This window comes from Astatotilapia calliptera, chromosome 2 (genome assembly GCF_900246225.1).
Source record: "Astatotilapia calliptera chromosome 2, fAstCal1.2, whole genome shotgun sequence".
In the NCBI taxonomy this organism is placed as follows: domain Eukaryota; kingdom Metazoa; phylum Chordata; class Actinopteri; order Cichliformes; family Cichlidae; genus Astatotilapia; species Astatotilapia calliptera.
In genome coordinates, this window is record NC_039303.1 from 25,921,365 (window position 1) to 25,940,686 (window position 19,322).

The 19,322-nt window shown below is 39.1% G+C and overlaps 1 protein-coding gene across 5 annotated transcripts in view; it reads right to left on the minus strand.

Annotated features, from left to right (window-relative positions):
- LOC113035105 (glutamate receptor 3-like) overlaps positions 1-19,322 on the minus strand; it is a 96,899-nt gene that overhangs the window by 39,372 nt on the left and 38,205 nt on the right. For all 5 annotated transcript variants that reach the window (XM_026190416.1, XM_026190409.1, XM_026190432.1 and 2 more), the window contains exon 4: positions 11,616-11,803. In XM_026190416.1, the coding sequence (XP_026046201.1) occupies positions 11,616-11,803 (188 nt within the window). The remainder of the gene's footprint in view (positions 1-11,615; positions 11,804-19,322) is intronic.

Genomic DNA, 19,322 nt, shown 5'->3' on the forward strand with positions numbered 1-19,322 from the left:
CTTGGGGCTGATCTGCACGCTGAGCCACAATAACAGCCATCTATTCAATTACAACTACAGTTGCTCCCTCACCTGGGCACCCCACCCCACCCTATGGGCCTGCGGGCACCCACGAGCCGCCAAGGCACAGACCAGAATTCCCAGTGTGGGCCAACCCATCTCACACAGCGACTCTGCCAAAGGGGCACAGACCAACCCCACACCACACTGGTTAAATGCTTTCTCTAAATCTAAAGAGACAGCAGTGGTTTCTAATTTGTTGATAGAGCAATAGTTCATTATATTTGTTAGTCTACAACCACCTTTATTTTTCAGCCAGCTCTCTCCTAAGAAACCTTTCTTGTAATTTCTTTAAGTAGCCTTCAGTATTCAATCCATGTATGCTTTTACTAAGTTAGCGCTGTGTTTGGAATCATTGTCCTGCTGAAAAATGAAGAAAATTAGATGCTTTCCAGATGGTATTCCAAAATCCTTTTCAGGTTAAATGCTTTTTATCAATTTAACAAGATCTCTAACATCATTGGCTGAAATAAACCCCCAAACCATGACAGTACCTCCACTGTGTTTACGTATGGCTGTAGAAACTCACTGTTTATCTCCAGAGATCCTCTATATATATTGGTGAACTTATTAGTGTACATATTTTTTGAAACAAAAAAAAATTAAATGTAGATTTTTCACTCTATAAGACTTGTTGCCACTGATTTTTGGTCCAATTCAAACTTTTCTCCCTGTTCTGTCCTCTCCTAAAAATTTGCTTCCTCTCCTAAAACATTGTGTATCTATGGATAGTATGTCATGTAAAGATCAATAAAAAGCCAAATACCATTTCAGAATATTCAAAGGTTTCTATTAAAGATAAATAAAATGGTTCATAAAATTATAGCATCTAAGATAAACATAATGGTAAAAATTATTTTGAGGAGCCAAATGTGAAACTAAATATCACTTTATTGTTTTCAGCACAGATTTACATAAAAAGTGTAGGCAGGTGAAAGAGTTAACAATTGATTTAAATATATACATGTAAAAAAGAATTAATTTAACTAAATCCACCTACCAAATTCTGCAGATAGTTTTAACAAATAGGTTACAGTGTATTAATTAGTGAGTTTTAGAGGTGTTGGTAGATGATTTGCTGCTCAACTTTAATCAGGGCTAGCTCTTTCACCTGCCTACACTTTTTATGTAGATCTGTGCTGAAAATAATATGGTGATATTTATTGTCACATTTGGCTCCTCAAAATATTTTCAACTGTTGTTTACCATTATTTTTAGCTGCTATGGTTAAACTGCTATCATTTTATGAATGGTTTTATTAATTTTATCTTTAATAGCCACCTTGAAATATTTTAAAACTGTGGGGTTTATAATATTCTTTGGGTTTTTGATTATTATCTTTAGAGGATGTACTGTCCATACAAGCCCACTAGCCAATTATTCCATGTCCCAGTGACACTGAAGAGAAGTGTGCTTGGTGTGTCTCCCACTTCAGTAATTCCTCTTTTTAGTACACTTTACCCCTTCCACATCGATCCACTAGCTGGTCCCACAGCCATTTGTTCTGCAGCTGAAAGAAAGCCTGCATTTTGCAGACTGCAGTTTTCTTTAAAGCCTGACAACTAGGGTGACCTTGACTTTACCCTCATCCAGTCTCTGCCTGCTTCAGACCTCCCAGACAGAGAGCCCTAAATGCAAAACTACACCTACACGTTTCTAATAAACATCTTCCTCCAAATTTGACCTTTCCAGTGCAGAGTTTGCCACACAACACACGAAGAGGCAGGAGGAAAATGATAGGCTCCCCAGAGTTTGTAAATATCATACCATTCACTGCGAGGCATATGAAAGACAAGCAAATAATGATGCAATAGTTTTTAGCCTCTCTCTGAACTATGGAAACCCAGAATCCAAAGCACCATTAAACTCATAGGGCTTCATAAAATTAATCTTTACTGAGTCTTCACAGTTTAACAGTTGGCTGATTATTCTTTAAATTTTAATTTTTAAGATTAGTGAATAAAAAAGTAATTGAATATCTTGTTTTGTTCAACTCGTTTTACCTCAAAGATATTCCACTAGAAAGAATACAAAGACAAACAATTTTGTTTGATTTAACAATCAATCACTATTAGAACGGAAGATAATTTTCCATCAGTCTACTAATCTATTTGCTGTAATTGTTACAGATCAGTGTTTTAGTAAGGAATGTCCAGGAAGAGGTTCAGTCGGCACAGCTTTCTTGCAAGGGTCAATGCTCCATCAAAAGGACATTTAACACCAATGATATGAAATCATTGGTGTTATTTGTGAGTTGTGTCATGTGTGATTTGTGCTTACATATATTTTGAAGTAATCTATATTTTTACTCTAAAGCCAAGGTCAGAAACAGGTATGTTTAAAGAAACAACAGTCTATGAATATTAATACTTTCACTGCAACTCACTTTGAGTGATAATGGCTCCATCGCTGTGCTATGACTTATAATACTAAATGTCAGTCCTAGTAAGTCTCATACAGTGAAAGCTAAGATGTGTGTTTTCAGTCTCCCCTTTGGCTGCTGAGTTGACATTAGCTAACATTTAAAATTCATAGACTGAAAGGCTGCAGCTCATGGTGCTCAAGATGCTGATGTGATATGCCTAAAGGTGTTTTACTCTACGCTAATGTCAGATCTTTGTTGCTTGGTTTTTTGTTAGTCTGTTGTCACCAGAATGGACGCTCAAGACATTTCTTAAAGCAAAAATTTAAAAAAAAAGAAACAATATTTGTTTGTTTTTTTCAAGCTTCATACTGCTAACCTTAGTTTGGCTCTTTGCAAGCATCTGCACGGACAGCATGCTAACGCAAAGCTAGCCAAGAACCCAGAGTGATGTTAAAGTTGAGTTTTTGCCGACTCCAGCCCAGCAGTCAAAGTCTGATCTTCAACAGGTAACACAGGCAGTGATGAGCAGTCAGGTTTGTAGCCTCCATTTTTACCTGTTCATGTTTCTAAAGTAGAATTACTGTGGCGATCGCTTTGAAGTCTCTTTTCGACTGGTTTTCATTTGTTGGCTCTGTTCAAACATAAATACTAAAAGAAGGACCCCATGTGCGGTCTCATTAGGTCAGGGATTTGTGTTGGTGTGTAGGACTAAAGATTATACTGTTAACTGGTAATTATGAGACAGCGCCCTTTACGACATTTTATGGAGTAATAAGAAAGTAATGTAATCAGTGTTACTTTTAAGAAAACTGTGGGTGTAATAATTATATTTGTTGATTAACGACCCTAACACTGGTACTGAGCAGAGTTCTCAAAAGAATGGATTCTTGGACACTAATTGGTACTGAAATCTATTATTACATTAAATACCCATTAGCAAAAGTATTGATGGCAGCTAATTGCAAGAACAGTAGCACAGCAGCTTGGTGAATCAAGAGGGACACCCTGGGCTTCATGAAGAGTTTCATAAGGTCAGTAAAGCTCTTCTAAATAACATTCAATTTTTTTTAACTTATCATATACAGGGAGTGCAGAATTATTAGGCAAGTTGTATTTTTGAGGAATAATTTTATTATTGAACAACAACCATGTTCTCAATGAACCCAAAAAACTCATTAATATCAAAGCTGAATGTTTTTGGAAGTAGTTTTTAGTTTGTTTTTAGTTTTAGCTATTTTAGGGGGATATCTGTGTGTGCAGGTGACTATTACTGTGCATAATTATTAGACAACTTAACAAAAAACAAATATATACCCATTTCAATTATTTATTTTTACCAGTGAAACCAATATAACATCTCCACATTCACAAATATACATTTCTGACATTCAAAAACCAAACAAAAACAAATCAGCGACCAATATAGCCACCTTTCTTTGCAAGGACACTCAAAAGCCTGCCATCCATGGATTCTGTCAGTGTTTTGATCTGTTCACCATCAACATTGCGTGCAGCAGCAACCACAGCCTCCCAGACACTGTTCAGAGAGGTGTACTGTTTTCCCTCCTTGTAAATCTCACATTTGATGATGGACCACAGGTTCTCAATGGGGTTCAGATCAGGTGAACAAGGAGGCCATGTCATTAGTTTTTCTTCTTTTATACCCTTTCTTGCAGCCACGCTGTGGAGTACTTGGACGCGTGTGATGGAGCATTGTCCTGCATGAAAATCATGTTTTTCTTAAAGGATGCAGACTTCTTCCTGTACCACTGCTTGAAGAAAGTGTCTTCCAGAAACTGGCAGTAGGACTGGGAGTTGAGCTTGACTCCATCCTCAACCCGAAAAGGCCCCACAAGCTCATCTTTGATGATACCAGCCCAAACCAGTACTCCACCTCCACCTTGCTGGCGTCTGAGTCGGACTGGAGCTCTCTGCCCTTTACCAATCCAGCCACGGGCCCATCCATCTGGCCCATCAAGACTCACTCTCATTTCATCAGTCCATAAAACCTTAGAAAAATCAGTCTTGAGATATTTCTTGGCCCAGTCTTGACGTTTCAGCTTGTGAGTCTTGTTCAGTGGTGGTCGTCTTTCAGCCTTTCTTACCTTGGCCATGTCTCTGAGTATTGCACACCTTATGCTCTTGGGCACTCCAGTGATGTTGCAGCTCTGAAATATGGCCAAACTGGTGGCAAGTGGCATCTTGGCAGCTGCACGCTTGACTTTTCTCAGTTCATGGGCAGTTATTTTGCGCCTTGGTTTTTTCACACGCTTCTTGCGACCCTGTTGACTATTTTGAATGAAACGCTTGATTGTTCGATGATCACGCTTCAGAAGCTTTGCAATTTTGAGACTGCTGCATCCCTCTGCAAGATATCTCACTATTTTTGACTTTTCTGAGCCTGTCAAGTCCTTCTTTTGACCCATTTTGCCAAAGGAAAGGACGTTGCCTAATAATTATGCACACCTGATATAGGGTGTTGATGTCATTAGACCACACCCCTTCTCATTACAGAGATGCACATCACCTAATATGCTTAATTGGTAGTAGGCTTTCGAGCCTATACAGCTTGGAGTAAGACAACATGCATGAAGCGGATGATGTGGACAAAATACTCATTTGCCTAATAATTCTGCACTTCCTGTATGTTAACCTGGCCAGCCAAACGTTAGATGTTTAACTATTAGCAATAAACCACATTAACATTTTATAAGTTATAAAAGTATAAAAGTAGTCAGTAAAGTTCTTCAAATTAAAATTAAATTACTTAACTGTTATCACAGGGTGACCAAGTCCGGGTTTTCCTATAGGGCTATAGAGAACCCATATGTGTGACGTCATCCCCGAGCTGCTACTTTGTGAGTTGTTGTTCAGCGCTCACAGACGGGACAGACAGCGCACAGGAGCGCCTGGTGATGTTTGAAAGATGCCAAAGCGCAAATGCAGCTTTTCAGACGAACTGCAAAAGAAATTTCCCTCGTACCGTCCCGGTACTGGTAATTTTTCTTATACAGATGAGGCCTTACTTTTGTACCATTATTTAATTCCAGAGGTTTTTAAGTTAATTATTTGCCCTTGTTGACTTGTAAAAGCCTATATGACATATTTTGTTTCACCATTCATTAACCGCACAGAGAAGGCATCGTTTACATATGTTAAAATTTTCGTTAAGCAAACAGTATTATTAAAGTTCTTCATGACTGGGCCAAGTGTCCTCTTATGCATTAACCTGCATTTTATAAGTTATCAATATAGGAGCAGCTAGCAACTTTGGCTAATTCACAAAATGTTAACATGGGAGCTAGGCAGCAAACATTATTTTCCTGGGTACTGGTTTGAAATTCTAGTGCACAGAAATATCAATCATTAGTGTTTTTTAAATATCACAACAATACAAAGTAGCAAACCGTCTTTGGCTAATTGAACATACAACTGTTTCCAATGCAAATTTTAACAAACTTTCTTGGCATAGTTTGACTATAGTTTAGAACTGTGTATGAAAATCCCTGTAATTCCTATTGAGCCTAATCAATTAAAGCTGAAAGTCTGAGCTTCAATAGCATCTTAATTGCTTAATTTCAAATCTATTGTGGTGGTGTACATGGCCAACATTGTGAAAAGTGTGGCACTGTCCGTTGTACATTTCTGGACTTCATTGTATAATCTTGCGACTGTAGAGATTCCTAAGTGTCCCACTTCAATTAGGATGGGGCAGAAGGCTGAATTTTAGTTTTATATGCTTTGATGTAAAAGGACTTTCGCCTTTTTCGAACTCCCATTTTTTACTTCAAGGCGCTTATAGAAGTGCTTTTAGTGGAGCACTCTCTAATTAACAGCAAATAGCGGCTGTGGCTGAGACGCTTTTCTTGGCGGCCGTGATATATGCCCCTGAAGTGTTGGCCTTCCCCCAAATGCGGAACGTTTTAGAAACACCTGACTCATATTCAAATGATTATGTCTATCATTGCGCTGAGATACAAGAACTACTTAGAGTTGATACCTTGGGAGGAAGAAATCATTGGAAACGTAGCAGAGACAGCCGCATGCTTGTGTGCCAAAACTTTAAAGGAGAAAGATGGCTTACTCAGTTTTTATTGAAAATGAACGAGGCAATTTCACATGACTGATAAGGTGAAAGGGGCTCCTCTGGTTTATATATTGCAATATTATACACTGTATTCTCACACAGTTATAGCAACATGTTCAAATCTCACAGTCACAGCGCCCGGGTCTCAGCCTCTCATTCATTGGTTGAGTCAGCAGGTCACATTCTTTTTAATGATAACACTTTAATCCCATTTAATTCTATAATCACAGTTAATAAATGGCCCTCAACACCTAAGGTTGGTGTAAGGGATTTGAAAGCAGCACCTAGCTTTACATCAAGCAACATGGGGGCAACGAGCTGATGTTGAGATCAGAAGTGTCTTTTATATCAGTGGAGAGATTAGCTTGCTTTCTTAGCAGTTTTCTCAACGATGTGTAATCAAAGGGCGATGACTGCAAGAGAGGGATTAACGTGGTGTTTTACTTGTAACTCGGAGATTGCCAGAGTGCATTTATTCAGATTTGGTTTTTCCTCCCATTCTTTAATACCTTCACTCACATCCATGTTTGCCAGCATGTCACAATATGTCATCCCTGGGTTTTCACTGAGTCATCTGCAACATTGATTGAGACTCTTCTGTTTATTGCTGACAGCCTTCTTTTATATGCTGCTGGCGATCTGTCATCCATTCTCTCCCTCTCCCACTACTTCTTATCTCCCATGGTAAAACGTCCTACCCTTTTCTTAAATTCGATATCATGCAAAGACTTGAGATTCTATAATACATCGAACTGCTGGTTTTCTCAGAACTCTCTATTGGAGAGGGGAGAAACGGATGGACAATCTCCAGTTCTCCATGGGGAGGCAATGTGGCCACCCTTAATTCCTCTACAGGCAGCAAAATGTTGTTCTAACAAATCCCCAAATGCACCTACTTTTTTTCTTGCTCTTTCAGTGAATCCTTTTTGCTTTTTATTGTTTTTTTTTCCTGTATGAAAATGCAGCTTTGTGGCTGGCAGGGTGCTCACTGCCAGCCTGTCTTTGAACAGCTTGCTTGCCCTGGGCCTGTCCAAGATGCCATTGTCTGTGTGTGTGTGTGTGTTGTGTTTTTTTTTAAATTTTATTATTTTGTTTTTTTCTTTCCTGTCTGCTTGCCCGCCTGTCTCTCTTTACACTAGTGATGAGCAAGTTGTTGCCTCTAAACAGACTCCAGTGCAGAAATCCCAGGAGAAGAGGCAGCCAGCAAGGAGCACAGAAACTGATACATGTACGAGCAATCTCACTGATGAATCAGATTAGGCATGACAACACATACAGTCAAGTAAACAAGCATACACTCAGAGGCTGCAATACATACACTCACTTTTAAAAGCCACCAGTGGTAGCAATACAGAGATGATCGCTGTTTGTTTACAGGGCTCCTTTAACGGTATAAATATTTTGGTTCATGTATGCTATCATAAACCTAGATGGTTCAATGAAACACATTGATTGGATATGTTTAGGAGAGCAGAGCTGGCAGAGGGTCTGATATTCTAGTCATAAGGAAAGATTTGCCATAGGGTTAATTTATCTGCAGTGCAGTATTGATGGAGAAGTCCTATAGACGATAAATCCTGAGTGGTTGTTACAGCATAAAATGATAATGGCCCGGGCGTAGCATTCTCCTCAGCATCTCAAAACAAATTTGTAGGGACGCTCAGTCAGCTCTCGTACGAGTAAACAAAACTTGGCCTGATGCAGCAGTATGCAAATACTTCTCTTATGAAGCTTTTACATCATGTCAAGTGAAAAACGAAGGGAATAAAAGAAACGTTCAGGTGGGTGGGTGGGCGCCAACCACAGAAGAGGCACATTCTGTTTTGTGTTTGTCTGTAGAAACCTCCATTTAAGAACATGGTAGGTGAACTAAAGCAAGCCAATTAATTGATTATGATTCTAGAAGGGAACCATGACCACTTAAATAACAATTTAATCATAGTAATTTGATCAAGAGAGAAGAGAAAGCCTTCTACCTTCTCAGCATATGTTCAGTTTTATTGCAAGGCTTCTTAAATCTTGTAAAAAGCACTCAGGATGACCTCGCTGTTGAAAAATGCTATATACAGAACCCACGCTTGCCTTGGCTTTTTATATAGTTAGCTATTCAGAAGAATAACATAAGAACGTTTTACTAGATGGTTATTCATCGTACAAAGAGTAGTGGTCTACAGTCTCCTCTAAATTACAAATTATTTTCTTTTAAAGGTAAACAGCTAACCTGCGTGTTTACTGTGCTTCTGTACAGCTAGTGGTAATACAATTTGCAAAGCTGATACCTGAATGGAACTGTGCACACAGAGATCTTTGACTTTCACATTATAACTGCTTCCCACGGCTGCTTTTCTTCAGACAATATGTTCTTACCATACCGATGAGTTATGCAAGCTAGCCCTGAACTGTAGTATATTTTACTACGGTATCTAGTTGTGAATGGCACAATATACTGTACCTGAAGTATCAAGTATGCATAATGACCGATTTTTAAAAACTTTGTTATGACTGTGCAATTGTAATTGTGATGCATTAGCATTTGAGCAGCAGTCTAATTACTTGATAGTTTATTTCGCTGTTCATTTATATTAAATGAAAAATTCTAAAATACAGAAAAGAAGTAACAATAACTATAAAAACACCCGAATATCTATTATATCTAATTTTATTTAAAAGTACAAAGTTAACACTTTTTTCAAGGTATTTTTTTTAAAGTTTAGGGATGCATAAAATATCTGTACCATACTGACATTTGGAAGTTGAATAACTATACTAGATCGAACCAGCAGAGCGTTCACAGGCACTGTATCAAAAGCGGTGTTAATGAAGAGCAGCACAGAGGTTTCTCTTTCTGTGCAACAATTGTGCAAGCTCGTCACTTTCCCATTGCGATAACGACACTCCACGAACATCATTGTCTGCTTAAAGGAAGAAAAAAAAAAATCCATTCAGCAGTGGGATTACTCAGACTGAAATCATAAAACTAAGCCACCGAGCTGATTCCCATTTCCCCCAGCAATCAGCTAGCTGGATCTGCTCTGCGTCATGATCCTCTCTCAACAGGCACTGACCTTGATGGATTGGAGCAACATTATGACACGCAGACACCAGTGCCTGCACACCGGTTCTGTTCGAACTCAGCCACCAGTCTGCCACAGATTAAACTCTATCTGTCGACAATCATTGGTTAATAGAACTACTACAGCAGGTAGAAGCAGCGGGTTTTACCACATAGCAGACAGTGGGTGCCATTTTTGGCATGATTGCCCCCGTGGGAGACGGTCCATTCCTGTTTCAATGTATAATGGCCCGATAGGAGGCAGCTGCAGAGTGAAGTCCAGCAGCTTCCCTGAATGCCTCATGACTCATCTATATTGGCAGAGCTAGCTGGATTATTTCAATTAGCTCTAACAAAAAAACAATCCCACGCTGAGATTGTCACTGAAACAAGGGGCAAAACTGAGCACGCTGCTGCTTTGAAGGTTAGCTTCTGCAAAAGCTACATTTTTCCCCTCTTTGTAGAAAAAAAAAGCCAAGGCAGAAAAATGAATGATGATGATTATCGTCGCGTGTTGAGGAGGAAAGAGCTCAACATAAAAAAGAAAGAAAAAATCATTAACGGGAACAAAGACAGGAACAGAATAACATCAAACAGATTACTGCCCCGCATCCTTATTATTGTTTACAGGGAGAAAGCAATTAAAAACGCAACCATTAATATGCCTCACACGTGATGTGCAATGAGTGTTCTAAGCTTTTCTTAAAAGCTGAAGCATATTCCAGCACTTTGAACGGAAACGTATTTCGATATAGTCCCAGAATTGTAAAGGGAGGAAATTTGCAGTTCAAGAATTAAATTAGACACAGCAAATTATTACTAAAAGCTATTCTGTTTTAAACTATGACTCTGGGATCAAATTAGATTCATAAAAAACAAGTGAAACTAACAGTCATTGAGGGGATATTGTGAGGCAAAGAGAAGCCAATATCTAAATGAATGTTAACGAGCAGAATCCAATTCAGGAACTGATTGCCTTATAAGCAGGCGGCAGCAGGCAGGGGTGCAGGCTGGAGAGGAGCAAGCGAGCAGAGGAGATGCATGGCATAATAGCCACTCATCTATTCATGGTAATTGTGTTTCCCCTACTACAAGGACTGGTGGACCTTTCATTTTCTCCTCAGGCAATGGACGTGATAGAGGAACGGAGGGGTTTTGGGTTGTTAGGAGAGGATTAAAAGGGCTGCATCATCAGTGGTCTCTTCAAATGGCTGCTCACACTCAGACCTCTCGCTACCTTGGGCTCTCGGGCAGCTTCAATACACAAAGATTTTCAAACGAGACAGCATCAGACGTTGCAACCAAACAATGCCAAATAGGGCTCTTCAAATAGGCAGGGTTGCTGCTATGTCTCATAGGCCTTAGGTGATCCCAAACTGAGTGAGTATAGGAAAAAAGAAAGAAAAAAGAAAGGTTTGGTTCCAAAATTAGCTATGGTGAGTCAAACGCATACTTAAAAAACACCAGTATTAGCAAAAACCTGAAAGTCTTAGATAATAAATTATAGACGGATTAAATGTTTCTTGATTTTATCACTCCACTGATAAAGTGGAGCTTTTTCTCTGCAACTGAAAAATAAATGTGTAAAAAAGGAACACATTAATTTAAACCTGATAAAAAAAGAGCTAAGAGGACCTGCAGAGTTCTGGAGGTTAACGCTTTTTACGCTACACATCAGTCATTCGACACTGAAACATTGGCAGCACAAAGACACAAAGATATCCCGACTGTAAGTATTATAAACAAACTACAGAGACTACATTTCCCATAATGCTAGATGTTCTGTTAACCTAGCCTGACAAGTGCACAATTTTTATTACACATAATGATCTTGCCTCTCAGCCAAAGATAACTCAAAGCATGTATTTAGATGCAACTAGTGTTCAAGAAGACTGCTAAATAAACTTTGGTATATAATAAAATAAGTCCTTTTAATATCTGCTGTTTTAGTCTGCTACTACTGCAAGCGAAAAAAAAAGGACTTGAGGTAGAGTGTAAGTGTAGGCGGTGATATAATGAGCATGCCTATACACTGAGGCTCAGAGGCTCACCTGCTCTAATATAGTGTTGATCCTATCCACCTCGCAGTCAATCACATAGCGCTTCTCCTGCCTCCTGTCCATCTCCTCAATGATGCGCTTGAACTCGGCTGCGTCCGTTGTGCTGCTAACAGAGCGAGCGGTCACCTGCCAGTTGTTAGCGACTGCTGCCTCCATGATGGCCTGCAGTATGGAGAAACCTACAGGGAGAGAGAGAGTGAGAGCACGTAACTCAGAGGATTAAACAAAAAAATCGACCAGCACACATCAAGAGTTATGCAGAGCCGAGTGGCTTCTAATTTATTCTGGAGAGGTTTTTGCTTGAATCCAGAGGTTAAAGGCCATCTCATTACAATCTAAAATAGCATTACAAAGTCTGCAAGCCCACTAAAATATTTTCTAGAGTCTAGACTTTGTGTGCCTGTGTGTATGTGTGTTTAATTCACATTTGCATATTGACAAGGCAGTATCATAATGAAGTGAAAGGACAGGAATCGTATCTCCATATTATTAAAAGATCAGTGGGTGATGTTATTGCACTTGGCATCAATTAAATTATGGCATTTAGCTCAGCCACATGTTAACTTTGACAGTGCGGTGAAACACATTGCAGCCTGTGTCTCCTTGGAGGATCCTGCCAACTCATTTTAAGATAAAGACAATGAAAGATTTATCCAAACCAGTGGTAGCAAGTGATCATTATAATACTAGAAGAATGGAAAATGAGCCCTTCTAATGATTAATTCACACATGAAATATTTTCATTTAACAGAGTGCTCAGAAACACTATGGTCAAATCACATACCACACAATGAATAATGTAACCATATTTCTGGAGGGATAGATTGCATGTAGGACAAGCTGAAATAAAAATGGCTTAAATCGTCTCCAGTGTATAACAAATGGGCATGAACGTGATGAAGATTGTGAAAATCAAACATCATTAGGCCAAGCAGAATGCAGTCATAACATGTGCAATAAGCTTATTTTTCAAATTTTTTTATAATATTCACATGATCTGTCATGTGCGTAGCTGATACAGAAAGGGAAACAAGGAGAAAAAATAATCTTTCAGCAACAGCATGCCCTGGCAAACATGTAGACAAATATAGATTTTGTTTCTGTGCAACATCATCACAGCGATGTTGGGGGCAAAAAGTCAGCGGAGCCAGGCTCCAAAGCAGAGACAAGGATGAAAAAAAAGATGGATGGGAAATGTTAAATAATCCAAGGGAATCATGTGCCTATGCTAAGAACAGAAGAGGAATATGAACCCAGACCACTAAATGAATTCCTGTCGGTCCTAAAGCCAGCAAGGTTCTTTACAGTGCTTGGACCCTTATTCTCAATATGGTTAATCCTTTGGACATATCCCAAACTTTAGCTTTTGTACACAAAGACAAACAACATAACTGTATGCACATCAGCATTCTCACATTACAAAGAATAAGTTCATTAATATAATTTATGGTCAGAATTACCGAGGCTTCTTGTATCATCAATAACAATCCCAGATTTAACTGACTATCACAGCTAGCTAACAGCCCATGTTGCTTCTTTTTATAATTAGTTAGTGTTTATTTTGTTGGCTTAAGTTTTGTTTTTGGTGCTATAAACATTAAAACATTATTGAATTGATTTGAACTCAATGCCTACAGTACCTTATGTCTGGTACAGCATGCTTACAGGAGTTATAGCAGGTCGAGAAGTATGCTAACCTGCTAACTTTCACATTAGCTTCTGCACACAAAGACAAACAACATAACTGTATGGGCATAAGCATTCCCACCATTACAAAGAATAACTTCATTGATATAATTTATGGTCAGAATTACCGAGGCTTTTTGCATCATCAATAACAATCCCAGATTTAGCTGACTGTCTCACAGCTAGCTAACAGTCCATTTAGCTTCTCTTTATAATTAGGTTTAGTGTTTACTTTTTGGCTTAAGTTTTGCATTTGACACTGTAAACATTTAAACCTTATTGGATTGATTCGAATTGAATACCTACAGTACCTTATGTTTGGTACAATATGCTTACAGCAGTTGTGGCAAGTCGAGAAGCATTCTAACCTGCTAACCTTCACATTTACTAAATTAGCAACAAACATTAACACTAAACCCATGCTACGATATTGTTAAATAAGGAAATGACAGACACACCCAACATCCAACTAAAAACATTCAAAGCTTGCTAAATTCAAACCAAGAGCATGCCAACAATATATTTTTTATAGTTAGCTTCTTTTAGCCAAACTTTGGCAGGTTTAGTGCATGGGCCACTTCATTCAGACACCTGATACTTTTGCCTGCTAAACATAATTTTACATCAATATGGAAATGAAAGGCAAACAAACAGATTCAATTTTGATATGGCATTTTAATATGAAGTCTGGAAGAAATTACAGACAACATTATTAAGAAGTCAATAACAATGTTTAACTTCAATCTGGTGACCGACTGCCAGAGCGGTTTTCTCCTTTAAAAAAACCGAGCAGACTTTGTAACCATTAAAACCTGTCTGTGGAGGCTGTTATGGAAATTGTCTGACATAATATGAAATAAGTGGGAAAAGTAAACATTTTACTTTTATTTATTTATTTTTTTACTTTACCTTTGTTACTTATTTTGAGCTATTTTTCTGTACAACTTTATCTCTGTGAACCGGCTGCAGACAGCCAACAAAGCCTGCACAGAGACCAAAGAAGCAACAACAGCAGCTCTAACAAGGAAGCCTCTTTGTGATTCACTGCATTTGTCTTCTGCATGTCTTTTCTTTTTCATTTGGTCAAGTAGCTCTCTTTTTTTTTGTTGTTGTTATTTTTTGGATTTCCACGTACTTTGAGACTACTGTACCATGTGTGTCTGTGCTCCTGGTGTGCCAACATTGCTTTAGCACACAGCCACATCTCCACCAGACGACCTTTTGGCAAGCAGTACAGCAAGTAGTGGAGACCGACACACACTGTGTCATCTGTCCATAGGAGCGGTGGCATACTGCCTAGAGACATTAAGCTGCCAGATCTCAAGGTTATGTGGCAACCTGGTTATCAGGTGAAAGGGCTCTAAGGATTCAGCTCATAGCTTATGAATGTAACCTGTAGCAAAACACAGTTTACATACTACTGTATGTAAAGAGTGAGTCTAGCTAACAGGTCTTACCAGAATTAAAGGTCAAAAACTTTACACTGTAGTGAGTTAAAAACAATATGGATATAGATGTAATTTTCTAAACTATCATCATTTTTACAAGAGTGGAGCAGAGCACTCATGTGCTAAACGTCCTCAGATCTCCTTTACCTAAAGCACAAGTTACAGAGTGAAGGTTTGAATAACATGGATGCATTATTCATTTTCCTGAGGCATATGCTCACAACCTCACCAACCACAAGCCAGCTGGATAGCATGGCAGTCTTCCCGGCAATAAAAAGCTTCTCACATTAAGAGATGTCACGCAGATTAACTGGGTCAAAATGGTCTCTGTTGGTTTGGGAACTGTTGAGAAGGCTGGTAAAGGTAAAAATGCCAGTGTATCATTTACCACACGCTAATCACATTGGGTGTACGACATGCCATGCATGTGGGTTAAAATGATAGGGTGCTCATTGTTTCAGGGCTGCGTGTATGTATTTGTTTAGGGTAGTGTAATCTGTGATTCCCGTGCTCCTTGAAAGGCACAATAGTATGTCTCAGAATAATTTTAAATGTTAGAAAAACTAAATTCTCACAGCGGGAATGATTTGGAAATTTGGGCTTTACATATGCAAGGATCTACAGTGTGCTGTCCAGAAAATGAAACAAACAAAAAAAATCCTATTTTCACTTTCGAGATGAAGTGGGAAGTGAAAAACATGAATTATGCTTTTATGTGGAGGAGGGATATACTGTCAATCAGATTACAATCAAATAGTTCTTTTATTTTGAAATTGCTGATTTGTGCAGCATTTTGTCTCCCCCTCTGCCTCTGGCAAACCCTGGACTGTGTGGGAACAATTGGATTCATTTAAGATTCACAGAAGATTCCATGCCTGCCTAGTTTTACATTTGTATGGAAATTAAGAGATGGAATCTAGTGGTGGTAAATAGTCTGTCCAAAAAAGGATTAGGCCTGCTTTTTGCTGCTGTTTTCTCAAAAGTCAGCATAAAAGTTTGCATGCATTCTGATTGGGACTATCAAAAAACCGAACAGTATCCTTTGAGCGCAACTTAATCTGACAGCCCTGAGAAGACTGATAGTTCCTTCTTCATCTCCACCAGCAAGTAAATATAATAAATGTCTTTGGTACTTCATGCAGCTCTTCCAAGATTACATCAGCCACTTACCTTTCTTGGACCAGAGTCCATCTCCAGATTCAGCCAATCAGTAAATTAATCTTCCTAAAGAGCACTGGAGACCCTCATAAATGCTTTTGTTACTAATATTTATTTCCAACATGGAGAAAATCCATAAATTCTATACACCTTCCTTTTTTTTTCCACCAACAGGAACCCCACATCTGTGTTGCATCTGAAAATGTAATACAGTCAACTACATAAATTATGGACGACAACAACAAGGCTTCCTTATCACCACCTATAAATCCCTGCAGTACAAATCCAGCGGCATGCAGCGGCTTCTGCTGCAAATGCTCCTCGGGGCTAATCATGCCATCGAGACAGGGAGACTTTTCACGCACCGCTTGCGACTCAAACACGGCGTACAGCGTAATAAAATGTGGACAACATCTATAAGCGTGGTGACTCTAACTACACATTCAAGATACAGCCCTTTTCACAAAAACATTGGTGCACATAAACATTTTATATAACTTTTAAATACTATAGAACTGCACAACCCACCATTTCATCAGCGCTCAAATGATAGATTATAAAACACTTTATTTCATCAAAATATCTTTAAAATTTTATCACTACCCTTATGCAAACTCATTCTTTATATATAGTTATCTGATATTTTGTTCTGTATGTATGTGGGAAATGAACCTCTGTGCTTTGGGGCTGATGAACAACAATTCTGCGTCCTCGCCCTAAAGAACGAGGCGGTGACGTTAGCCACCAGTAATGCTGCAGTGGTTTTTTTTCCACTGATAAAGTGCACGAGTGTTTCTACTATATGTTGCCAGGATACGGGCCAAAATAAATGTTAACTCTGACAAATGAATACTGCAGCAAAAGAGAAAACACACGGCTGAATTCGTCAGTGTTGAAACATCCCTGAGCGCCATATACAGGTGAGGTCATTCAGAGATGTTTCATATTTGTATAGGCCTGATTATAATATATATATATATATATATATATATATGTGTGTGTGTGTGTGTGTGTGTGTGTGTGTGTGTGTTTTCTCTTTGGAGCCTTTGCGACCTATGGTGACTCATAACAGCTTTCTGTGTGGTCAGTCACAATGTGTATCTTCAAAAGAGTTATTTCAGCGAACAGTGAACAGGAATCAGAGTTAAGATGAAGGAAGTATAATGAGTACTGGAGAGACAGAGGAGAGGGGTAACTCGAGGGCAGAAGGCTTGCGTCCTGGTCTGACTTTAGACCCCCCCGCATATAAAAAAGTGGAGTTAAGTTGCTCTTTAATCTGAAACACACACTTGAAACAACTGTATAGTTTGTGGAGCATGCAGTGCAGGAACCGCTGCGATGGGTGAAAACTCAATTATTTCTGCATTTCTCTGCTATCAAATCCAGAAGGAGCCTAAAGACGGCCTGTGTGCTTATAAATCAGAACTGTTGCGAATGAGATGTTGTGGCAGTGTAGCGTACAGTGGCTGAGTGAGAGCTGCAGTCCTCTTCTTCGTCTGTGAACCGGATCTTAACAGGATGAGTTTTGAAGCGTCACCCGTGGCGGCTCAGCAGTAATTGAATTGAGTTGCATCTAATCTCATTGCCCAGCTCCTTTGGTTCCCTGCCTCTCATTAGGGTTCGATGCAGAGTGTCACAGGCCTCCATCTCTCTCTCTCCCCCTCTATTACTCACAGCCGTCTCTCATATCTCACAGCCGATCCAGTCTAACTAGGCAATTCAGAGAAATATTGCAAATTCCTCAAGCCATACACCTCCGCATTAACCACGACTGACTGTGAGCTTCAGAGGCACAACTGCAGTATAGCACTCACTCATATTACCTCATATCATTACACTGTATTATCACTGGTATTATAATAATCCATACTGCGTCAAACTCTACTGATCTTATCAAATAATGAAATGTAAGCAGATGAGTCGACGTTAAGCACACTGTGGTACACAATAAATAACAGCGGCCACAAACAACTAAAGCTACCACTTAATGGCGAAGAAGGAGAGATGGAGGGTAAAACCAGTTCAATCTGAACCAATTTCTGAAGGATAAATCTAAAGAGCACATGTGAAAAAGAGGTGTTGTCCACTGAGCAGGCAGTAAATGTGGCTGCTTTTCCCTGTAGCTTGTCAATCCTCTGGTAAATGAGAGTCTCTGGGGAGCTGAAACGCCCCGCTGAGCACTGTTCATGGTCTAAAAGGGCATCTTAAACAACTGAATGGAAATGGTGAAGATAATGCCTTTGATTCTTAATTGTAGGCTTGATACTTGAGTTGCGCTGAACATCTTTTGAGACAGTTGGGATGTCATCTTTATGCGTTTTAGATAATTACATAAGTGTGTAGTTCAAGGGAAAACTGAATTTTCAGAGGTCGTTTTTAAAAATATGCTTAAACCATTTACCTCTGCTGGTAAAGTCATGCAGGTGAATTTTTTCTTTTTTCCAGATTTCTAGATTAAGCGTCTTGTAGGTTTAAAAAAATTTTTTTATTTAGTTGCACAATATTGCGGCAGAAATGACAAAATAGGTGTGTCAAATGTTCTGCATTTGTGGTTAACACTAGAGGAAAGTGTTTGGGGGGCAAGCAGTTCCACATTTTACTCATAATCCATAAATATGTGAACAGCAGTGTTGGGAAGGTTACTTTTAAAATGTATTCCACTACAGATTACAGAATACATGCCCCAAAATGTATTTTGTCAATGAGAGTAATATATTCTGAATACTTTGGATTACTTAATTACTTAATTTATTATCGTGCTTTTTACAATTTATGAATGTTCTATTGCTGTGTGATTGATTACTATTACTGTAGGCTACTCGCAATACCAATAGCAACTAGATTTTTAAATCTTAATATGAAATGAGTAACAGTAGGGCGGACATTAGGTAAGGCTGCACTTTTTGCAGCGATCTTGTATAGAAAACTATTCCGCGCGTGTATAAAATAGGTCCGCGGCTCCGAACCGTAGTAAAGGGACCTCTGGCTAATACGTCCGGTTCCGTGTCGGGCTCGTAGCCGAAAACTAGCTTTACTTTGTTGTCTAGGTTCGCTTTTCTAGTGAGACACAGAGAGAGGCTGCTCCAACTGAACTTATTGTTTCGGAGGAAAACACGAACACAGTGTACAGTCGAGTCTTAATAGCTTACTTAAAACTGGGCTCGTCAGGCTCTCTTTTTGGCTGCAGTGGTTATTATTATATTTACATGCTTCCAGCTCCCGTTTCTGCTCGGTGACAACTCGTACTTTTCCACGTCATTATGAGACGCGAGATTGAGACAGGCATTTGAGTCTCTTAATGCATGTTTTGTTTGGGTTTCCACTGGCGTGGAATTACCAAAAATAGAGAGGGCATAGCCTAACATATGAAACAGGAAAAGACTTCTGTGTAATCCCTTCTTTTCAA